This window comes from Gorilla gorilla, chromosome 13 (genome assembly GCF_029281585.2).
Source record: "Gorilla gorilla gorilla isolate KB3781 chromosome 13, NHGRI_mGorGor1-v2.1_pri, whole genome shotgun sequence".
Taxonomy (NCBI): domain Eukaryota; kingdom Metazoa; phylum Chordata; class Mammalia; order Primates; family Hominidae; genus Gorilla; species Gorilla gorilla.
Window position 1 is genome coordinate 84,875,009 of NC_073237.2, and position 25,199 is coordinate 84,900,207.

General features: G+C 39.3%; 1 protein-coding gene across 19 annotated transcripts in view; it reads left to right on the forward strand.

Moving 5' to 3' along the window:
- SPIN1 (spindlin 1) overlaps nt 1–25,199 on the forward strand; it is a 90,107-nt gene that overhangs the window by 53,803 nt on the left and 11,105 nt on the right. For 17 of the 19 annotated variants that reach the window (XM_055350915.2, XM_063696533.1, XM_063696535.1 and 14 more), the window contains 2 exons: nt 6,563–6,611; nt 20,092–20,345. In XM_055350915.2, coding sequence (XP_055206890.1) covers nt 6,563–6,611; nt 20,092–20,345 — 303 coding nt within the window. Of the gene's footprint in view, nt 1–6,562; nt 6,612–18,050; nt 18,294–20,091; nt 20,346–25,199 lie in introns of those variants that run through there. The other 2 variants (XM_063696540.1, XM_055350918.2) reach the window with 2 other exon arrangements.

Genomic DNA, 25,199 nt, shown 5'->3' on the forward strand with positions numbered 1-25,199 from the left:
TTCTTTCCTTTTTTTTTTTGAAGACAGTCTTGCTCTGTCACCTGGCTGGAATGCAGTGGCCTGATTTCAGCTCCTGCAACCTCTGCCTCCCTGGTTCAAGCAGTTCTCCTGCCTCAGCCTCCCGAGTAGCTGGGATTACTGGTTAATTTCTGTATTTTTAGTAGAGATGGGGTTTCACCTTGTTGGCCAGGTTGGTCTCAAACTCCTGACCTCAAGTGATCCACCCATCTCGGCCTCCCAAAGTGCTGGGATTACAGGTGTGAGCCACCATGCCTGGTGAAGATTTTTTTTTCTTTACCTTTGATTTTCTACAGTTTGAATATGATACTCTTTGGTGTAGTTTTTTTCTGGCATTTATTTGGCTTGGCATTCTCTGAGCTTCCTGGATTTGTGGTTTGGTGTCTGGCATTAATTTCTGGGAAATCTCAGTCTTGGCCGGGTATGGTGGTGCACGCCTGTAATCCCAGCACTTTGGGAGGCTGAGGCGGGTGAATCACGAGGTCAGGAGTTCAAGACCAGCCTGACCAACATGGTGAAACCCTGTCTCTACTAAAAATACAAGAATTAGCTGGGCGTGGTGGCACACGCCTGTAGTCCCAGCTACTTGGGAGGCTGAGGCAGGCGAATCGCTTGAACCTGGGAGGCAGAGGTTGCAGTGAGCCAAGATGGCGCCACTGCCCTCCAGCCTGGGTGACAGAACGAGACTCCATCTCAAAAAAAAAAAAAAATCAGTCTTTGCGTTACATTGATTCTATTCCTTTCTTCCTTTACCTACTTGCATTTCCATAATGTGTAAGTTATGCCTTTTGTACTTGTCCCATAGTTCTTGGGTATTCAGGGGTTTTTCTCTCTGCTTTTCAGTTTTGGAAGTTTTATTAACATGCCATTAAACTCAGAGCTTCTTTGGTTAGTCCTGTCCAGTCTACTAATAAGCCTGTCTCTGAAAGGCACTCTTTGCTTCTGTTAAAGTGTTTATCTGTAGCTTTTATTGATTGTTAGAAGTTCCATCTCTGTATATATTGTCCGTCTATTCTTTCATGTTGTCTGTATTACTCTTTAGAGATTTAGCATATTAATCATAGTTCATTTAAATTCCTGGTCTGGGTGGAATTAACAGATGTAGTTGGTAATTCCCTACCTAGTTGAGTCTGGTTCTGATGCTTGTTTTCTCTGTTAATACTGCTTTTTGCATTTCAATAAGCCTGTGATTTCTTGTTGAAAGGCGCAGATGATGTCTGGGTAACAGGAGCTGTGGTAATAGGTCTTTAGCAAGGTAGTGGTAACGTATACTGGAGAGGGGAAGCAGTCTGTAGTCCTATGATTGCTGGTCAATCTTTTCATGAGGCTTGTACCCCTGGGTTGTGACCTTTGCTTGTACTTCTCAGTTTCCCCACCCCTACCCCTTGTGGGACGGGATGGCTTGATCAACTTCTCCAGCTTGTAGAGGAAAAATTCAGGAAAGTGTAGGGGTCCTCTTAAGAGAGCCCCTAACCCCTGGAGTTTTTGTCAGACCTGCCCATGCTGATCCTCTAGCAATGTCGGTTGCAGTTTAGGTTTTCTTACCATGGCCCTGGTTCCTGTGTAGAGGTTTCTGATCTAGTAAGTTGTGATTCTTTATCTCCGCCTGCCTCTCCAGTTTTGGGGACAGTTGTTTGTCTTGTGACCTCAATTCTCTGACTAGTCTAAGAAGTTGTTGATTTTTTAAGTTTGTTTAGCTTTTTATGGACAAATTAGTTAACTTGGAAGCTTTTTAAATGCCAGATTATCTTCATTTATTTTTTAATTTTCAGGAGCTGCTTTCCCTTTTCATAGCCTCTTGTTCCCACTCTTTTTTTTTTTTTTTTTTGAGACGGAGTCTCGCTCTGTTGCCTAGGCTGGAGTGCAGTGGCGCGATCTCGGCTCACTGCAAGCTCCGGCTCACTGCAAGCTCCGGCTCACTGCAGGCTCCGCCTCCCGGGTTCACGCCATTCTCCTGCCTCAGCCTCCCAAGTAGCTGGGACTACAGGCGCCCGCCACCACACCCGGCTAATTTTTTTTGTATTTTGTAGTAGAGACGAGGTTTCACCGTGTTAGCCAGGACGGTCTCGATCTCCTGACCCCGTGATCCACCCGCCTCAGCCTCCCAAAGTGCTGGGATCACAGGCGTGAGCCACCGTGCCTGGCCCCCATTCTGTTTTTATAATATCTTCAGTTTCCTTGGAGATGCCAATTCTTTATAATCATTTTAGATCTCAGATCATTTCAGGGATAGTGGTGGTGGTCACTTTCATTTTTCTCAATTCTTTGATGATGAATGGTTTACCTTTTCTTTTTCTTTTTTTTTTTTTTGTGATGGAGTCTTGCTCTGTTGCCCAGGCTGGAGTGCAGTGGCATGATCTCGGCTCACTGCAAGCTCCATCTCCCAGGTTCACACCATTCTCCTGCCTCAGCCTCCCAAGTAGCTGGGACTACAGGTGACCACCACCATGCCTGGCTAATTTTTTTGTATTTTTAGTAGAGACGGGGTTTCACTGTGTTATTAGCCAGGATGGTCTCGATCTCCTGACCTTGTGATCTGCCTGCCTCGGCCTCCCAAAGTGCTGGGATTACAGGCGTGAGCCACCGCGCCCGGCCCCTTTTCTTGAGTGATAAATAGCAAGATTCTGTTTCTTCTAAATGGGAATGTTGACTCTGGGGACATAGGGGGATGTTTGGCATTTGAGGCACCCTTTCCTGGAACCCAGCACTGAGTACATCCAGTGTGGGGTTGTGTGTAGGTTGGGGATTGAAAAGGGTTCTTGACAAGGGTGCAATTCCAGTAGATGTTGAAAGACTTTTTACTTTTCTTTTTTTGTTTTTCATTTCTGACCTCCTTCCATCCTTGTCTACTCTAAGCCCAGACATGCTCCAGGGATGCTTCAGGTAGACTTGCTCCTGCTTCCTGTCTGTGTCTTGTCTTCACTATTCGAGGCCATCACATACTTAATTCTTCACCCATTAGCCATTATCAAGCCTCTGTCCACGTCTCAGTGCGTATGAACGTGCTGGGTGAAGTGGGTAGAGTGGTTCTTGGCAGTCAGGCCCATCTCCCGGTTTTAGTCTCCAAGGTAGTACAGTAAGCTTTTGTTTGATTTCAGATTGTCTTAAATGTATTGAGACTTTTATTATTATTATTATTATTATTATTATTATTATTATTATTATTATTTTGAGATGGAGTCTTGCTCTGGGCTGGAGTGCAGTGGCGTGATCTTGGCTCACTGCAACCTCTGCCTCTTGGGTTCAAGTGATTCTCCTGCCTTAGCCAGAATTACAGACGCCCACCACTATGCCCAGCTTCCCCCCCCCCCCCCGTATTTTTGGTAGAGACAATGTTTCACCATGTTGGCCAGGCTGGTCTTAAAATCCTGACCTCAAATCATCCACCAGCCTTGGCCCCTCCCAAAGTGCTGGGATTACAGGTGTGAGCCACCGTGCTCCGCCTGAGACCTGTGTGATTCAGAAATGTGTATCTGAGTGAATATTTCCATGTGAACTTGGAAAACTATTTTGGCATTCTTTTAGTATTCTTTAAATGTCAACTAAGTAAGGTTGGTTGTTCGGGTCTTCTGTATTCCTTTTGATTTTCTTTTTTTAATTTTTCTATTATTTTGATTGGCATATTCATGATGTATCTTTCTGATTTTCCTGTCTACTTGTTGTATCAACTGCTGAGAGAAGAGAGTTGTATAATTAAGTATAATTATGGATATGTCTTTGTCTTTAATTATGTCAGTTTTGCTTCATGTGTTTCATTACTCTGTAATTGGGTTCATATGCATTTAAGATTATTATAGCTTTTTAATTAATTCACTCTTAGAATTTGGAATTGTCCTTTGATTTGTGGTAATATTGTTTGTCTTGAAGCTAGTTTGTTTGGCTTTTCCCTTTACAGTCTTAATTGGTACAATTAGACTGTTTCTATTTAGTTTAATTATCAATGTGTTTCAAGTGGAAGGTATTTTTTGCTGGATATAGTATTTTAAGTCCATAGGTTAGTTGGTTTGCTGTTTTTTTTTTTTTTGACGGAGGTTTGCTCTTGTTGCCCAAGCTGGAGTGCAGTAACACAATCTTGGCTTACTGCAACCTCCGCCTCCTGGGTTCAAGCGATTCTCCTGCCTCAGCCTCCCGAGTAGCTGGGATTACAGGTGTGCGCCACCACACCTGGCTAATTTTTTGTATTTTTAGTAGAAACAGGGTTTCACCATGTTAGCCAGGCTGGTCTTGAACTCCTGACCTCATGTGATCCGCCCTCCTCCGTCTCCCAAAGTGCTGGGATTACAGGCATGAGCCACTGCGCCGGCCTGGCTTGCTTATTTTTTACCACCTTAAAGATTTATTCCACTGTCTTCAGGCTTACGTTGTTTCTGACATCAATTTTGGAGCCAGTTTTATTTTTGTTTTCCTATGTTTAATGTATCCTCTGTTCTTTAGCTATTTAAAAAAACTTATTTGTATCAATGGTTTTTAGAAATTTGATGAAGAAGTGCCTTGGTGTGGTTTCCTTTGTTTTTGATCTTACTTTGGCTTTGTTGAGCTTGTTAGCTCTGTGGTTATATGCTTTTTATCACATCTGGACAACTTTGTATCATTATATTTTCCCCTCATTCCTCTCTCTGCTCTTTGTCTTTGATTCCGCTTTCCTGTGTGTTAGGCTGGTTGATATTGTCCTAAAGGTCACTGAGGTTGTGCTCATTGTTTTCTTCCAGGTTTTTCTTTGTGTGCTATTTTGAGTAGTTTGTATTGCTGTGTGTCAAGGTCACTGCTCTTTGTATCTCACATTCAGTGAATTTTTAATTTCAGATTATGTATTTTTCACTAATTTCATTTTTCTTTATATTTTCCATTTTGTATTTTAAGTATTTTTATTTTCCTTTAAATATTTTAACATATTTATTAATGTTATCAATGTCCTTACCTACTAAATACTTTATTTCATTCACAGTCTACTTGCTTATGGAGTTACAATCTGCTACTTTTTTTTGTGTCTAATAATTTTTGTTGGTGTTGAACATTTGAAACCTTGTGTTGTTGAGTGTTGGGACTTTGTTGATGCCCTTTCGAGACTGTTGGAGTCTATTTTGGCAAGCAGGTGCTGAGCTTTTGTTCCAGGCTTCCTCACATTTCCTAGTTAGGGCCATCTTTTGCCATTTTTATTGATTGCTCCAAGTGTTAAGGGGTGGCGATGGAATCTGAACAGCTGTCCCTTTGTGACTTCTCAGAATTATGTGCAGATTTGTGTTAGCCAAAGACTTAAGACATCCTCCCCCAAATGCAGACTTTTCGAGCTTCCCTTCTGAGTAGATCCCTTCTTGCCCACATGTACATGTAGTCCACAAATTCCAGCCAGCCCACCCTTCCCAACGCCACACTGAGTCACAACATGGTAAAAGGGTGGTGTTCTTGGTTCCCCCTTCATACACCATTGCCCAAAAATTGCTTCCAGGAATGAGGTCAGGGCCTGTGCAGGGTTCTCGTCTGTGTTTTCTGCTCCCAGGTCCCACACACCTGTGCTGCCTATCAGCCAGCATCTGAAACCAGGTGTTGCATATATTTCATCCTGTTTTTCAGTTGTTTATGACAGTAAGACAGTTCTGTACCATTTAGGATTTTATGGCTAGGATTGTCACTTAGTCTTGTTTTGGTCTTTTTTGTTTTTTTGGAGACAGTGTCTCACTCTGTTGCCCAGGCTGGAGTGCAGTAGTGCAGTCTTGGCTCACTGCAACCTCCGCCTCCTGGGTTTAAGTGATCTTCCCACCTCAGCCTCCCAAGTAGCTGGGATTACAGGCATACGCCACCACGCCTGGCTAATTTTTGTATTTTTAGGAGAGACAGGGTTTCACCATCTTGGCTGGGCTGGTCTCGAACTCCTGACTTCAAGGAATCCACCCGACTTGGCCTCCCAAAGTATTGGGATTACAGGCGTGAGCCACTGTACCCAGTTTAGTTTTTTTGTTTGTTTGTTTTTGTTTTTTGAGACAAGGTCTTGCTCTGTCACCCAGACTGGACTGCAGTGGCACAAACACAGCTCACTGCAACCTCGACTTCCTGGGCTCAAGCACTCCCCCCACCTCAGCCTCCTGAGTGGCTGAGACCACAGGTGCATACCACTACACCTGGCTTGTTATTTTTTTGTAGAGACAAGGTCTTGCTATGTTACCTAGGCTGGTCTCGAACTCCTGGCCTCAGCCACCCTCCTGCCTTAGCCTCCCAGAGTGCTGGGATTACAGGGATGAGCCTCCACACCAGGCTGACACGTAATTTTTCTTGTAGTTCTTGTCCATGCAGTTCTGGTTTTGTGCTTTTACGGCTGATTTGAGGGGATAGAGAACTGTTGCCTCTGCTGTTTTGTCTTTCAAGAGTCTCTAGTGTGTATCTCTTTTTTAAAAGTTCAGTAAACAAATGGCTTTCTTACATGTTTGCTGGTAGTGGTGTATTTTCTTTTCATATTCTGTATAGCAGTTTTTCAGAAGTTAAGATTTCCTGCATTCTGAGGTATTCTTTTATCTGGTTTTCATTGACTATATACTCATCTCTCTTACAGGCCATGCTGGAGTATCTGCCAACATGATGAAGAAGAGGACATCCCACAAGTAAGCAGTTCTGAAACTGGTTCTAGATAGTGTTTTGTGACCTTTTGTTACGCAGCATACAAGATCACCTAGGTAAGGCCTCCTCCCCTGTGATCAAGGGCTTCCTAGCTCATAGGAGATGTAGTGTGCGATGAGGAATAGTATGTAGTCATCTTCCCTTCCCCTTGGCCTGGCTGAAGTGTGCCAGGTCTACCCTTCAGCCTTTAAAAGCCTTTGGGAACTGGGCCAATGGAAGGAAAACTGTTAGGGTAAGTGTGGCAGGTGCATGGTGAACCTCTCCCTCTTCTCTCCTTGGAATGCCTGTGTGAGCCTTGCGTGCAGGCTTCCTCTCCTGGTCTTGGTCCACTGTTTGACAAGGAGCTCCTTTTGGGCAGAGACCGTGTCTTAAGCTGGGAGGGCCTGCCTAGCATGGTGTCACATGCTCACTGTTTTATAGCATTTTTAAATGAAGGAAAAGCTTACGAATTTAGGGAAAGCATATCCATGTTAAAAGATAATGCAATAGCCATGTACGTAAACCGACAGTGTGTTCTCAATCCTAAATTCTGTAGATACCAGCTTACAGAAGCCACTTTTTTCCCTAATTTTTTTTGTGTGTGACATAGTTACATCCAAAAAAGAAAATTAAGATTCTATTGTTTTCAATTATAATATTCACTTTTACTTCATTATATTTAATAGATTTCACAACTATCTATCCTATACTGGTAACTATGCCACTTCAAACTGGAAATGTCACTTGAACAATCTGTTCTGATTGTGAGACTCTTCTTAGTCATAGATTATTAAATATGGAGGAGACACGCCTTGACCATCGTGAGGCACTCTTAAAAAACATTTTTCCCCCAAAATACTTATATTGAAAGTGTATGCCCCTTAGCCACCACACTGTAATAGCTGAAGAAGATGTGAGGCCTCTTGGCTCTCAAGGAAGGGCTGGATGAATGCCCTTCAGTAATTGTTAGTGATTGGGCGAAACAAAAGTCTCCAAAATGTGTACGTGATACATAATACAAATATTTGTAATATTTAGCTTAAGAAACTACCTGGAAAGTATAAATGTGAAGGTAAGCTACATAAGTTCTTGTTTCTCTGAGGTTTAATAGTTTCTCAAATTTTATCCATGTGCTCATCATCTTCATGGTTTTGCCATATCCAGTGATATGTTTCTGCTCATTATCATGTCATTACTGTAAATGGTAAGCCGTGTCTTGCCACAAATAAAACATAGCAATAAAAACAAATGTAAGCCATAAATATTAGGTAATGATGAAAAACTTAAATACAGTGGGGACAAAGGCAAGTTAAACCTTAACTTTGCAAGACCAGAACAGTTCATTCAAAATAGAATTTGCAAGTTAAGTTAAAGGCTTATAGAATATTAATGTGTGTTCTAATCATTTTTCCGTATTTTCTAATCATCTATGATTAAAAGTTCATTTACTTAGGATTTCAGATATTAATAGGTTTGAGCTCTTGGGCATGTTATTATAATGCGTTTTGTGCAATAAGATTCCATCTGCCTCATCCTGATAAGCCATACTGTTCATTAATTCATAGGTTTGATTCCCTAAAGCATAAGAAACGAAACACCTAAAGTTCATATACATAGTAACTGAAAAAATCTCTCATCCTGTATGTTCCACATTTGGGGACCTTAATTTAGTGCTTTCACAAGCATACATAGTTGTCATGAAGACTGGAAGCCTTGAGCATATTACTATCTAGCAAAAGGGAGAAATGGAAAGGAAAAGTTGTGAGTCCCGTTTTCCTATTCTCAATGTGAATCTGAAGATGGGTAGAAGGAAAGGCTGAAACAGAAGTTTCCGCATTCACGAATAATGATTATTAATGTTTTTCACATGGAGTGAGTAGGGATGGCTGCATGGAGCTTTGAAGAGGCTGCCTGGTGGGGAGGCAGGCTCTCCCAGGTGCTGGTTTTGGAGTTAGGAAGCCTGATGGAACCTGGCTGTTAGGCCTGTGGAAGTTCCTTAATGTATCTAAGGTTGGCTTAATCCTGTCTAAAATCAAGGTATTGGACTAGAACAATGAGGTTTGCAGCTTTTTAGCATAGATTCCTTTCTAAAATGCAATTTTTATGGAAACCAAATATAAAAAAAAAAACAGAACTATAGCATCCCTCTCCCCTTCACTTTTTCCACTTCTGACTCAACGGGAGTTGCAAGGAATAAGGGCCACCTGGCTTGACACTGGGGCTCAATGACGGTGGCCCTTCTTCTGTCTCTTCCCAAGTCAGTATGGGGTGCCCGAGAAAGAACCTCTGGTTGCTTGAGGGAAAAGTCACAGAACTGCACTGAGTGAGCAATAGCACCTGTCCCTGAAGATGTTAGGAAGGTTCAAGGAGTCTGGTGTGAAGTACTGAGACCACACAGGAAACATTATATAGCTGGGTTTTTGTTTTTTAAGAAAATAGAAGCAAGCTTTTTTTTTTTTCCTATAGGCTGAGCACCTTGCGGTGTTTTGGGTGAAACTGGTGGATACACCTTTCTGGGCTGTCCGTGATTTGGGACAAACATTTGCATTAAAAGTACATCTGTTTTTTTGTTTGTTTGTTTGTTTTTGAAATGGAGTCTTGCTCTGGTTGGAGTGCAGTGGTGCAATCTTGGTTCACTGCAACCTCCACCTCCTGGGTTCAACTGGTTCTCCTGCCTCAGCTTCCTAAGTAGCTGAGACCACAGGCGTGCCGTAGCACGCCCAGCTAATTTTTGTATTTTTAGTATAGACAGGGTTTCACTGTGTTGGCCAGGCCAGTCTCGAACTCCTGACTTCAAGTGATCCACCTACCTCAGCCTCCCAAAGTGCTGGGATTATAGGCGTGAGCCACCGTGCCCGGCCTAAAAGTACATCTTGGAGGGAAAATGTAGTTGGGGGAGTGTCTAAGACAAATTTATTTCTAGCGGTTCTTTGTTTCAGTTTTCAAATGTAAATTCCCTCCCTCCTCCTGCAATTTGAATAGGGAATAGATTTCCATTCCATGCTACTGTTGAAAGGGGTGATTGGGTTTTGGTATATTTTTCACTAACTTAGAAAGTGGACTAGAATCTACTAAACACTAAATAGAGGTATTTCCAGGGATTTCTTTCCTCCCATTTTATAAGACACAAATATTAGTCACTGACAAAAGTGTCGTTGTACTCCTCCTTGTCCCTGGTGTGTTCTCATGTAGTTTTCATGATAGCCCTGTCAGGTAGGAACTGTGACCCCTTACTGCACATGAGGAAACTGATGCATGGAGGGATTAAGTAGCTTGTCCAAGGTCATCCAGCTAGTAGGTGATTGAGCTAGGACTCAAATAGGTCAGTCTGATTCCAGAGCCCATGTTATTAAGTACCACCCCATATTTACTGAACTGCAGGTTTTGTTTTCTCTTCTCAGAAATTGGTTATTTCAGTCGTGGACATGAAGACTGGGTAACTCTTGGTGCGGGCATCTATGTGCACCATGGTGTATACAGTCTTAAGTTGGTCAGAACATTGAATGCTTTTTAATCATCTTGCAGTAAGTCATTCATGCCAGCAATGAGAATAGCACTTGGAGACCCTAAAGCTGTTTGAATGTTTGCTGTGGACATCTCTGGTATTCCCAAAGTGCGTGCAGTGTGTAGACAAAGTAGTGAAAGGAAACATGCTAATGTGGATGGAGAACTGACTTTTTTAGGGTCTATCTTGTTTTATTGTTGACATTTTAATCTGGGAAGTGACAGTACTTGGCATGGAACTTTTATTGAATAACAGTTACCTGCAAAGCAGGTTTTTTTCTCTCTTTCTGGTTTGCATCTTGCAAAAAGACAGTTATTTTGATTTAACCAGTCTTTTCTTCTAAAATCTACTGTAGCCCAGAGTAGGAGAATTGCTTTATTACAATACCAAATAGACCAAGAGTATCAGTAATTAATCCTTACAACCTAGTATACAGTGTATGACAGGCATTTACTGGTATGTGGTAGAATTGTGATTGTTGAAAATTTAACATGTATGATGTCTGTAAATGTTGGCTACCAAGATTAGATATTTAAATGCTGGTTAGGAATAGGAGTTAATTCAAGCCATTAAGGGAGTCTAGGTAAAAAGATGAAAGGTCATTTTCCTTTCCTTTCCCTTTCCCTTCCTTTTTTTTTTTTTTTAATTTTTTATTTTCCCAGTAAGCCTTTTGCACTCCTAAAAAGGTTTTTCAACACATGACTTCAGCACAAAGTGATGGTACTTTCAGAACTTCTTTGAAGTATTGAGAAGAGTACATAATGTTTCCTACAATCTCAGTTTACTTTTTTGGGAACATGAACACATAGTGTTTGTTCTATATCAGTGCCACCCAAGGTATGGTTCGTGGATTGGCTGCAGCATCAGTTCGGCACTTGGGAGCTTATAGGAATTCTTTTGTTCCTCTTCATGCCGCTGAATCCAAGAGGATTTGGGGGCTGGTCTGGGGAATCTCATTAGAGGATCTTCAGAGGATTCACATGCATGCTGAAGTTTGAGAAGCACTGGCCTTAAATCATTGTTGGAATGGTATCTTTTTTTTTTTTTTTTTTTCGAGATGGAGTTTTGCTCTTGTTGCCCAGACTGGAGTGCAGTTGGCTCACCACAACCTCCGCCTCCTGGGTTCAAGCGATTCTTCCGCCTCAGCTTTCCGAGTAGCTGGGATTACAGGCATGCGCCACCACGCCCGACCGATTTTGTATTTTTAGTAGAGACAGGGTTTCTCCATGTTGGTCAGGCTGGTCTCAAACTCCCGACCTCAGGTGATCCATCCGCCTTGGCCTCTCAAAGTGCTGGGATTACAGGCAGGAGCCACCGCGCCCGCAGTATCTTAAGCACATCGGAGAACTAAGTTAAATTGTGGTTGGAAATTAGTACACTAAATTATGGCAATGAAAGGTCATTGCAGTGCTTTGTAATTGTTCACCATAAACTCAAATTCAAACTACAAGAAAAGTTTTTTTTAGCCATTACACAGATACCAGTTTATCCCTAATGATGCTAAATACCTTTCAGTTGTTTTATTTTTTTCTGGAATTGTTTCAAGAAATAGCTTCTGGAGTTACGAAACAAGAAAAGAGGTTATAGATGTTTAATTCTGGCTGCATTTCAAGATGTCCTAGGTTGAATGAAGTATGTTGGTATTTGTTTTACAGTATTGCTCTGTGAGGGGATGTTACTAACTGGTAAATGAGAGTAAGAATATTTTAGACTCTTTCCCAAGAAAATATAAGAGATTGAAGGGCTTTTAACAATACATATATTGAGAGAGTATTTAAATAAAAATCACTATATTCAAAGAACCTTCATTTTAAATCACATTTAAGTTGCTAATCACTTTTCTCTATTTGGGATATTCTTAGACTGAATGATCCAGATATGACCAAAGGGTGTTTGATCATTTTATTCCCTTTCTAGTAATTCCTAATAGTTTGCTTTTATATACACTATTTCAACTTATGTAAGTAAGCTTTAACTTTTGTTATTAATAGTGTTTATTTTATTTTATTTTTTAGAACTCCAAATAGGTGATTAGAAATTAAAATTTCTTTTAGGAACTTGTTCAATATATAAATAACTTTTTACTGTGGGCAATTTTAAATATACATAAAAATATAGAGTAGTGTATCATAAATCTTGGCATTCTTCACCTAGCTTCAATAATCTACATCAAACATCAGATATTCTTAGTGTATCTAAACCTGTCTTAAGTAGGTACTAGTTGGAAGAACTGAAATTTATTAACAGCTTCCATATTTCAGTGCTCTTAGTAGTGAGCACAGTCTAGGTTTGTTTAAATACTCTTCCTTGTGAACTTTGGCTGCTGAGCAGCTTGTGCATTCAAGCCCCACAACTGGAAAGCTGGACTCATGATTTTAGCAATTAGTATATTATTCTAATTACTCGTTTTTTGCCTTCAGCCTTGAGGGGAAAATTACCGTTGTTTCCTTTGCCTTTAAAGAAATTGGACAGAAATAGTATCTATAACAGATATTCTTTAATCCTTCTTTTGGAAACAATAAAATTACATTCTGAAAGAATTGCTCTTGAATCACAAAAAGGCAATAGAAATAAATGTAGGAATTGCCATCCTTAAAATATGCAAATCTGTTTTTATATATAATTTCTTGCCGAATTAGTATACGCATTGCGTTAATGTAGCAGTAATTAAAAATTGTGTTCTGCCGAGCGCGGTGGCTCACACCTGTAATCCCAACACTTCAGGAGGCCAAGGCTGGCAGATGACCTGAGGTCGGGAGTTTGAGACCAGCCTGATCAACATGATGTCTCTACTAAAAATACAAAACTAGCCAGGCGTGGTGGCACATGCCTGTAATCCCAGCTACTCAGAAGGCTGAGGCAGGAGAATCGCTTGAACCCGGGAGACAGAGGTTGCGGTGAGCTGAGATCACACCATTGCACTTCAGCCTGAGCAGCAAGAGTGAAACTCCGTGTCAGAAAAAACAGTTGTGTTTTGTGTGGCTGCAAAAGTGAAATACTTAAGTTGTAGAAAATTTTGAAAACATAGGTAAACAGAGAGGAAGAAAACTTACTTATAATGCCATCACCCAGAGATTGTTAATAATTTAATGTATATTTTAAAAAACTTTTTCCTACATACCTGTAAGGATTGTGTATAAAAATTTTTCATGTCATATTTTTTACACTTGTGGGTTTTTAAAATAAAAAGTTTTTAAGACTGGGTACAGTGGTTCACACTTCTAATCCCAGCACTTTGGGAGGCCAAGGTGGGAGGATTGCTTGAGCCCAGGAGTTTGAGACCAGGCTGGGCAACATAGTGAGACCCTGTCTGTACAAAAAATTAAACATTAGCTGGGCATGGTGGCAGGCACCCCTACGTAGTTCCAGCTACTTGGGAGGCTATAAAGCAAGAGGATTGCTTGAGCCCAGGAGTTTGAGGACAATTTGGGCAACAAAGCAAGACGCTAGTTCTTTAAATTCTTTTTCATGATTTTTAATACATATATAGTTCATCATAGAGATAACGCTCTGAGCTTTTAAATTAATGGGGCCTATTGTTAAACATTTTGTTTAGTTTCCCGTATTAGCAATATCTTTGTGCACATCCATTATTATTTTCTTTTGATAAATTTGTAGATGTGGACTCACGGAACAATGGAAACTCCAAATGGTAAGGCTTTGGTCAGATATTGCCAAACTAATCACTAGAAAGGTTTTATTCATTTTATACACAGATAGAAAATAGTACTTCATCATAATTTGTACTAAAATTATGATGAAATTATCAAAATTCTAAGTTTTTGTTACTGTTAATATAAAAAGGTCATCCTACTGGCAGACCAGAACACTAAGAAATTTCTAGATCTCAAGCAGATAGGAACAAGTTTATGTCAAGACTCCACTGAGGAACTCTGGTGCCAACAAGTAAATAAACTAGATTTAGAATACTGCCAGGATCAGAGATAGTAAGGGCTGGACAATAGAATGGCTTGAGTACAGTTACCAAATATTAAAAGGGTAAGAAAATTGATTGTACAGAATTGGCATTGGAACAGAAGATGCTCAGCTTACCTCCTCTTGATTTAAAGATACATGTCACTTCTTAGCCTCTGTGCAGCTACCAGGGTTGTGGCTTCTGTCATCAGAACCTGCATTTACTGCTCAGAGGCCAGAGAGTCTGACTTGAGCTGAAGACATACATTGTATCTACAAATGCCACTTCATCTTGACTTGCATCTACAAATACGAACACCAAGAATCATGAGGCATCTTAGAGCACTAAATGCATAAAAGACAGTCACTAGTCAAAACAGAAGAACAAGCCAGGAATCACCATGTGTGTGTAGAAAACAGAGGAGACTTGATCCTAAAGAGTTCCTAGAAGAATCAGGAAAAAATGAAACTTATCTTCAGATATCAGAAAGCATGTTCATTAAAAAGAAAAACCATTCGAGATATGACAAAGACATTAAAAATATTATGCAAGATATTCAATAGGCTGAAAGTAGAGTTTACTTAATTCACTAACAATTGAGCTAAAAATTTCTTCAAGATGAAAAGTACGACAGGGCAGTTGAATCATGGAGAATTGATCTAGAAGTGCTAACATTTGTCTGATGACATTTCAAAAGCGGGTGGAGGAGGAGAATAATCCAGACTACAAATGGGTGATAATTTTGCCTTGCTCTCTCTAGGTTGACCAACTTCTTGTGAGGGATAATTAAAAACACATGTCACAAGTCTTTGTGACATTTTAGAATCTAGGAACAAAGAAAATTCTAAAACACCTTGAAGACCCAGCACTTTGGGAGACTGAGGTGGGGCGGATCACTTGAGGCCAGGAGTTTGAGCCAGCCTGACCAACATGGTGAAACCCTGTCTCTACTAAAAATGGAAAAATTAGTCGGGTGTGGTGGTGCACACCTGTAATCCCAGCTACTAGGGAGGCTGAGGCACGAGAATCACGTGAACCTGGGAGGTGGAGGTTGCAGTGAGCTGAGATCGCACCACTATACTCCAGCCTGGGTGACTGAGTGAGACTCCCTCAAAAAATAATAATAAATAAAATAAAACACCTTGAAGAGAAAATTGCCCCTCAGAGGAACGAGGATCAGATTGGCTTCTATTGTCTGTAATTTTAGATGATAAAATGAAAGTTTTTTTTTTTCTCTCAAAGTACTGAGGGGAAAAAGACTTTGAACCTGATTTGTATACACAGGCAATTCAGGGATAAGGGCAAAATAATAATTTGAGGCTTGCAAAAATCTAGCAAGTTTGTATTCCTGAACTTTACCTGAAAGAATTACCAGAGGATGTATCTAGAAAGACAGAATATACATGAGAAAAAAAATGTGAAAATACTACGCAAAAAGCAACCAAAAAACCTTTCTTGTTTCTAAATTAAAAAGTTACTAAGATAGTAGCAAAATGAAAAATACCAATTTGTAACAAAAGTCTACATTTCAGCAATGCAGTAGAATTAGCCAGGTAAGGTTTTAAGTTTTTCTTTTACTAAGGATTTTTTCTTGGGGGATGAAAAGTATAGGTTTTGATTAATCACAGATTTTAATAGAAAAATGAAAGTTTAGGTATAATATATGGAAAGTTAAAGATAATTGTTGGAAGACTAGAAGCAAGGTACATCATTTGCATTAGAAGCTTTATTTAGTGAAAAGAAACTTCAATCATTCTAGTGGCACAGATGAAGGAAGAGAGGAAAGTGAGGAAATGAAAACAGAAGACAGGTAGACAACACAGAACAAGATGTTAAATATGAGACTCATAGTATCATTTACCACAGCAAAAGCTAACTCTTAATAAGAAGATGAGGAAATAAAATCAGTTCAAAAGGGAGGAATATGCATTCTCAGAATTAAAGGACCCCGGGTCCAGTTTGAGGAGGACTCTTGGCCAGATACAAGCCCCTTGTATAATGCTCAAGAGGGAGGAGACCTTATTTGCTCCTTGGAGGTGTCTAGTATGAAAACTGCTTATTTTGAAATGTGATTGTAGCCATTATCAGGAGCAACTGCAGATAATTGCCATTTACAGAGGAATGCTGCTAACAGGTGTAGGAGGGAGCAGCAACAACGAAAAATTCTGCTGTCATAGGTCACGTTTATGTTGGTTTTCTTGAAAATCAAGGGTAGAAAATTTCATGCCTCTAGAGAGAGAGAGAAAAACACATGGGGAGGGAAGCGGGGAAGATTTATATTAAGGAATTGGCTAGTGCAGTTGGGACTGAACAAGTTCAAAATCTATAGGGTAGGCCAGCCATCTAGAGTCCCAGGGAAGAGTTGAAGCTGCAGCACAAACAGCCAGTCTGGAGGCAGAATTCCTTCCTCCTCCGAGGAGGCCAGTTTTTTTCTTGGATGAGGTCCACCAACATTATGAGGGCAGTCTGCTGTGCTCATAGTCTGCGATCCAAATGTTCATTCCAGCTAAAAAATGCTTTCACAGAGACATCTAGAGTAGTGTTTGACCACATATCTGACTACTGTGGTGTAACCAAATTGACACACAAAGTTAACCACCATATGGGTGAAGATGCTGTATTTGCTTATAATTTTGTTAGTAATCATGGAATGTCTGTGTAAATTACAAAATGGGACACATGACTGAATTCTATCCTTAGTGAGGTTTGGGAACTAACCTTAGCCTTTGCACTAAGTATGAAGAAAGCCTGATCCTGTACGGGGAGTAACTCATTGGATCTTTGGCTTAGAAATCAAAAGAAGATACGTAACTGGTTGTCAGTTTAAGAAAAAAAGTATTGCTACAAAGGATTCTTGTATTCTAAAGTGGAAATGTAATCTCCTTCACCAGCTGTTTTCCCGTAGAGGCCAATTCGATGTTACTGTATATTCCTAGAGATTATGCAGATGTCTAGAAGTCAACTTTCTTCTACCTCTGAGTAGTAAAGTTACAGACTTTTTGTTTATTTTTATGTTATATATATATATATTGGTTCCTTACTGTGAACAATACTGAATTTAGCTCTTTGTCATCTCCTTTCTCTCTACAATCCTAATTTTAATTCTTTATTGATCTAAGTTTATAAGACACTCACTATACTTATTCTGCTTTGCATATTCTTTCCTCCTGTTTTTGAGAGTTGTGTTAAATTTGAAATATCAGAACAGATAACGGTTACACACTATTGTCTCTCCTTGCTGCCATTTGTTCTACAGTTAAATGTATTCATTGCTTTCTCTCAGTGCTGTACTGAACCTTTTCTGTGAGTTCCTTGATTATCTGAAGCTCATTGTCATGTAACTTTATAAGAACAGTATCCCCTGCCTTCTGACATGTTCGTTACAGTTTTGTTTGCGGCCTTTATACTGGAAGGTCAGTGTACCTTCTTGGCTGATGAACAAATCCTTGGCTCACATTTTCTTTTCCTTGAGAACCTTAAGTTTATTACTCTGTTGCCTTCTGGCATAGAGTGTTGCTGTCAAATTCTGAGTCTATCCCTTACACATGATTTGTTCCTTTTGTGTAAATGCCCAAAGGGTGTTATTTTCTTTAAAATTCGTTTATTTGACTTGGATATGCCTTAGCGCCAGTCATTCTGGGTTTTCCTTTGGGGTGCATTAGTACATTCAAGTGTTTTGTTTCAGGAACGTTTTCTTCAACTACGATTTTTAGTACTCTCTTCTGTGAACTTTTATTTTAGTTTTTAGGTTCTTCTGTTACACAGAAGTTGGAATATTTGTTACCATCTCTTAATTCTTTTTACTTTTGTCCCCGTCTGTCCCCTTTTCATCATCCACTTTCCTCACATGCTCCCGTGGTGTCTGTTTCTTCTCATGTTCTTCTAGTCTTAATTTCTGAAAAAAAATGTCAAATTATTGATTCTTTACTTTGTCTGGTAGTTCTTACATCTTCTCTTGTCTAGCGATCTCATTTCTCATCTTTTCTGTTTCTGATATATGTTCTTACATTAGGGTTCTCCAGGGAAATAGAAGCGTTGGGAAATAGATAAAATATGAAGGAGATTTATTATGAGGAAATTGTTTTATGCTATTTTGAAGACTGAGAAGTCCCGTGGAGTGCTGTCTGTAAGCCAAGCCTCGGGAAAGCTGGAAGTGGAATTCATTCTGCAGGTCTAGAACCAGGGGACCCAGTGGTGTCAGTTCCAGTCCAAGGGCAGGAGAAGACTGATGTTCCAGCTCAGGCAGGCCAGCAGGAAGAAAAAGGGGTAAATTCCTCCCTCCTCTACCTTTTGTTCTATTCAAGCCCTTGACAGAATGGATTATGGCCACCCACGTTGGTGATGGCATCTTCTTTGTTCAGTCTGCTGATTCAGATGCACAGACACACCCACGAACAGTGTTTAATCTAGGCACTCTGTGGCACAGTTAAGTTGACACATAAAATTAATCATCACAGTTTCTATTTCATGGCTTCTGTCATTTGCTCAGTGTTAGATAGTAGTTTTCATCTACTTAATGAGTCTGTTTTTGAGGCCTGCTCCTACCTGTCAGAACATCTGTCACATTGTTAGTCTTTTTCCTCCTCGAGATACTTTCGTATGTTGTCCAACCATGATGCTTCCAGACCCATGTAAATGAGAGGATTCCAAGAAGGCTTTCCTAGCTTAAGACCTCTCTGGGTAGCCACCTCTGTCATACTTTCTGAGACCTGCCACCCTCATTTCTGCCTGAATCCTGCTTTCCTCACCCTGTGGTCCTGTCCTGGTCAGTAAGGATTGTGTACTCAGAAGGGCTTTGTCTTTCTGGAAGGAAGGTTTGCTGGGTTTTTGCACAGTCCCAAGGGGCTTAGGCAGACCTGGGTTTTCTGGCCTTACACTCTTGTACTTAACCCTGTGAATCTCCTCCCAGTCTCCTTGGTTAGGTTCAGACCCCCTTGCTTAGTTTTTCACCCCCAGGGGAGAAGCTTCCCTTCTGCGGCGAGTACTCCTTATTGTCTCTTATGGCCTGTTCCCGTCTGACTTAGCTAGATATATGTTATCAGTCTAGAGTAAATTATTTCTATTTAGAAAATATATAATTTTAGTTTTAACTGTTACAACCTACAATAGTTTCTTTAAAACTTGTTTGTGTTATATGTCAGATATTAATCACTTTTATTCATGGTGTACGAAATGAGAGCTTTATACCCATAAAACTGTGGGAAGGGAATTCCTTTCAGCTCTTTTTGTTCTTGGCGTATATCAGCATCTGTTATCTTGGTTTTGGCCTTCAGCTTGCATCCAAGAAGCCAGGGTTTTAAGGTGAAATGAAGATTTTTTCCTGATATCAAGAGCCAGGTGTATTATTTATAAACATTCTATGTAGATTTTTCAATTGCTAATAATAAACCAGAAAAAAAGTAGTTTGATATTTCAATAATTTTTAATATTACATTGTTACAAACTTCAGTTTTAAGATTATATGTTTTCTAGACAAGTAATGTTTCTATAGTGCATTGATATAAGCTAGTCTGGACTTCAGTTTAAGAGAAAATTGTCTAGTTTATTTTTATTAGTTAAGCTTGTACAGGCAGAATTATTTGGGCACGGGAATGGGTGAAATTGAATAGTTACACATTTCTTTTTAACTTGAAGTAGATATTATATAAAACTATATACCTGTGTGATTATTGATAACATGTATTTCACGGATCAGTCCTTCTTTCATTAACTTGGAAAATTTTGAGTTGATTGAATTAAAATAAACTCAGAAAGCTGATGACCTGATGCTTAATAGTAATAGTAGGGCTTAAGTTGCTATTGACTAGTAGTTTTTTCTGCCTATACACAGTTGAGGTGCACAACAAGCTCCTATTACTAACATACCATGTTACACACTCACCACCACTGGTACAGGGGTAGAGGACAACCACTTTGAGTCACCTGAAGCAGGAATGTGGCAAACATGAGTTTGTACATATTTTGGGACTATCTGTAATGAGATCATGCTAGCCAGTGGTTATGTTAGATCTAGGCATGCATACTTTTGAGATAATACCTTATGTGTGTATATGTGTGAATACAGAAAACATCGGAGCAGTGTGGGTCCGAGCAAACCTGTTTCCCAGCCCCGGCGGAACATCGTAGGCTGCAGGATTCAGCATGGGTGGAAAGAGGGGAATGGCCCTGTTACCCAGTGGAAAGGAACCGTTCTGGACCAGGTGCCTGTAAATCCTTCTTTGTATCTTATAAAATACGATGGATTTGACTGTGTTTATGGACTAGAACTTAATAAAGATGAAAGAGTTTCTGCGCTTGAAGTCCTCCCTGATAGAGTTGGTAAGTTCTTTTTATAATTTGTGCATTATATACTTTAAAAATGATATTGAAATGGATGCTTTTTTTATTTTACATTATTAATACTTCACTTTTATTGGAACACAAGCACCCTTCTTGATAAACATTATATTAAATCACCGAAAACCACAAAAATGGATCCTAAGCAGTTCAGGGAACTGTGTGAGGGATATAGAGATGTGTATTTTCCCCCCAAGAAGTTTGCCACGTAATAATTTATAATAGGTTATTTCTAACATTTTTGCTCACTGTTTTCTGGACTCTGATGGGTAAGGGTATCAGTAGCTGAAATATCCTATGTGTTAATCTCATCTCATCAGATACAAAAGATAAGAGAATGCTGTGCCTTTAGAATCTTTCTGTGAAAGTGTATCTTTGTGTACAACGTAAATGGTAATTGTACTTTGAGCCAAAATGTAAACAACCAAAACGTGGTCTTTATTATACACAGAGCTTGATTGAACAATGTTTGTGGAAATGAATGGCTCTTTTTAAATGTCATACAGTGCCAGTTTTGCCTTGCAAGTGTTCCTTAAGGCATAAGGTCTAAGGTAAATAATAATTACTGATTTTATTAGTAGGGTGGGATACACCCAAACTAATATTACTTTTTTTTGTAGTATTTATTTTGAAATATTTTATTACAGTGATGCTGCTCTTGTTTAAAATATTGGTTTATACTTTTAGAATTGTCTTTATAAGTCTATACCATTAAATAATAAAGTTTCCGCAGATCTAGACTTGGGAGGTAGGAATTTTGGGATCAAATTGTCACAGGAAGAAATTAGTTCAGTCTCCTTGCTTTGTTTTTCTTCAGACTGTGCCATTGTGTCCCTGGGATATAACGAGTTTCCTTAGGAAGTTAATTCTGCTTTAGTAGCAAGTTATTTTGTTTTACTCTTCTCTTTAGATATCAAATGCTAAATCTTTGCTCATCTGTATAAATATGGTTCAGTTTTCAAAGAAATCTTTCTTTAAATTTAAATCTTTATTATTACTCCTAAAAGTAATATTAAGTCTTTGTTATTTTCAACATTCTCATCTGTTCTTAAGTGTGACTGATCACCTGCTCTTCCTCTTGATGCACATCCTACATTTCTTCTTGATCATGGCATTAATCCATTTCCCATATAAGAAACTTTAACATATTAAAAATCTTAACAGCAGAATTTTAGTCTCTGCCCCTTCTGAGACGACAGGTAGCTCACTTGAAGGTTCCTGCATATTGCTGCATGACCTGTGGTTGTTGGTCCTTTTGTCATCGAAGGATAGAAACTGTACAAGTATCTCTGGTGATGGGACTAAGAGTTCCATGTTGTTTGTAGTTTGGTATTATCTCTGTTTCCAACAATAGTAATTTTGTAAACATTCAAGCAATATAAAAAGAAACCCAAGAGCTTTTCTGTAAATCAACAATATATATGCCTAATTCAGCTAATAGTTGCTATTAATTTTAGTATTCGTGGTATTAGGTTGGTGCAAAAGTAATTGCGGTTTTTGACATTGAAAGTAATGGCCAAAACAGCAGTTACTTTGGCATCAACCTACTTTAGTCTAAAAAATTACTTGCTCTTCACTTACGTTTTATGTCGGAAGCATTTGCTTCAGGCAGTACATTAGAGTATAATTAAAATTATGTTTTTCTTAAGCTAAAGTTAGAGAAAAAAGTCAGTCAGCCAGAATGCATGTGATGTCACAGAGCAGTGGTTCCCAAAGCAAGGCCTGGGGACCCTTGGGTTCTCTGAAGCCCATTCAGGAGATTTGCAAGGTCAGAAATATTTTCATTTTGTTAAGCTGTAATTCGTGCTTTTCACTCTCTTTTTTTCTCAATTACACAGTGGAGTTTCCCACTATCTATTTGGAAGATTTGCATAACTTAGTGAACACAATATTTTCTTTATGAGCAGTGCATGGTACCACATCATGCATTGGTGAAAGAGCTATTCAAAGTGCAAGACTAACTACTTTTTTTTAATTGTAAAAAAACACATAGCATAAAATTTACTGTCCTAACCATTTTTTAAGTGTACAGTTCAGTAGTGTGTTAAGTACATTCCCATTGTTGAAACAGATCTCCAGAACTTCTTCATCTTACAAATCTGAAACTCTACCTGTTAAACAAAACAACCTACCTTTCCTCCCATTCCCAGCCCCTGGCGACCACCATTCTACACTCTGTCTCTATGAATTTGACTATTCTAGATACCTCATAGAAGTGGAATCACACAGTATTTGTTTTGTGAGTAACTTATTTCACTTAGCATAATGTCCTCAAAGTTCGTTCATGTTGTAACGTTGTAACGTGTGACAGGATTTCCTTTAAGGCTGAAAAGAACATTCCATTGTATCTATATACCACAGTTTGTTTATCTGTTCACCCATTAATGGACATTTGGATTGCTTCTACCTCTTGGTAGAATGTAAAATTGTGAATAGCGCTCCTGTAAACATGGATATGCAGATATTTCTTTGAGATCCTGCTTTCAGTTGTTTTGGATATAGGCACAGGAGTGGGATTGCTGGATCATATGGTAATTATAATTTTAATTTTAATATCATAATTCTAATTTCTTAGGTAGAACTACCATACTGTTTTCCACAGCAGTTGTACCATTTTCCAGTCCTGCCTACAGTATACAAGGGTTCCAGTTCTCCATCCCTTAGTCAGCAGTTGCTATTTACTGTTTTTGTCATAGTGGTCATCCTGATGGGTGTGATACGATACCTCATTTTGTTTTGATTTGCATTTCTCTGATGATTAGTGATATTGAGCATGTTTTTATGTGCTTGTTGGCCACTTGTAAATCATCTTTGGGGAAATATCTACTCACATCCTTTGACCATTTTTTAATTAGGTTATTTTGATTTTTGTTGAGTTGTGAGAGTTCTTTATATGTTCTGGAGACATGAGTTTTAATGTAACAGTATGACAGATTTATTAATGGTTTCAGATTCTGCATTGTAACTAACCTTTAAGGAGCTAACTGTTGAATTCTGTGGTTTCATATAAGAATATCTAGAATTATCTGAAAGACGATTAGAATATTCTTTTCAGTATCATATCTTTGAGAGGCTGGATTTTATACCTGAACTGAAAGAGCAGATCATAACAGATTGAGTGCTAAAGCAGATATGAGAATCTACTTGTTCTTTTTAAAACCTAGACATTAGGAGATTTGCAAAAATGTAAAATTAAGCCACTCTTAATGTATTTTGATAGGAAATAGTTATTTTTAATTTAAAATACATTGATATATAGGTATTTTTAAATAAATGTTTCTAGATTTGTTTTTCATTTTCTGAAGTAGTAAATATTGGTAGGCATTATCTATGTAAACAGATGCTTTTTTTAGGTCTGTAGTAATTTCCATTTATGTTTTAATTTTTTTTTTTAGAGACAGGATCTCGCTTTGTCACCCGGGCTGGAGTATAGTGGTGTGATCAGGGCTCACTGCTGTCTCAACACGTTGGGCTCAAACAGTCCTCCTGCCTCAGTCTCCTGAGTTGCTGGGACTACAGGCACTCACCACAGTACCCTGCTAATTTTTAACTTTTTGTAGAGATGAGATCTCATTATGTTGCCCAGGCTGGTCTCAAACTCCTGGCCTCAAGCAATCCTCCTGCCTGGGGCTCAAAGTGCTAGGATTATAGACGTGAGCCACTGTGCCCAGCCAGTAATTTTTAAGAATGCACATGGAGTTCTGAGATCTAAGTCTGAGATCTACTGGCTTTAAGAAACTAGTGGGGTTTTTTTAGTGTCATACACGGGGGGAATTCTATGTAATTTTTTATTATTACTGCGTACTTAAAACCAGCCATATATGTTTAGGGTTTGCTGATAAAATTAAATAGCAATATATTTATCAAGAAAATCTAACTTTTTTGTTTCTTTTGATTTAACAGAAATAGAAGTTTGTTGAATGAGGAAAATAGGAGAGCTAATTGTTTGTTGTTGTTGTTTTTGTTGTTGTTAAGACAGGGCCTCACTCCCGTAGCCCAGGCTGGAGTGCAGTGGCGCCATCTTGTCTCACTGCAGCCTCGACCTCTGGGTTTAGGTGATTCACCACCTGAGCCTTCTCAGTAGCTGGGACTACAGGCCTGCACTGCCACACCTGGCTAATTTTTTGTATTTTTAGTAGAGGCGGGGTTTTGTCATGTTGCCCAGGCTGGCCTCAAACTTCTGGGCTCAAGTGATTTGCCCGCCTTGGACTTCCAAAGTGCTATGATTACAGGCGTGAGCCACCGTGCTTGTCTCTAATTGTTTTTTTGTTTGTTTGTTTGTTTTTTAAAGATAATTGTTTAAATTTGGTATAAAGACAGTTATCTAAAATTGTGGACTGGAGAAGTCTTAAAACCAATGGGATCCTTCATAGTTTTTCCAGTATTAAAAAGATGAAGGTGATAATTTTCACCACTTTTGAAAAATATTAAGGGCTAGGACCGTTAATCTATCATTTCAGAGACCTGAGCTCCCAACCACATGGGGTATCTGATTAAATCATACAAAATACTGACCTGCTATGATCTAGGTATAAAACAAGAAAGGGAAGGTCTCTGCTTTCATGGGGATGTACAAGCAACTAACAAGTACACAAATAACATAAAGTGGGATAACTTTAGATCATGGTGAATGTTATTAAGAGGTAAAATTGGGTAATGTGACTGGGATTTGTGGGGCTACCTTGTTGGTCAGGAGAACTCCAAAAGGAACCGGCCTTCTGAAGGTATGGGGAAGAGCTTATCAGGCAGAGGAGAGTGTGTCCTAATGGGAGAGGAAGAAGAGCAGAGTAGAGAACGCATGAACAACAAGGAGGAAGATGGGAAACCTGAGGGCAG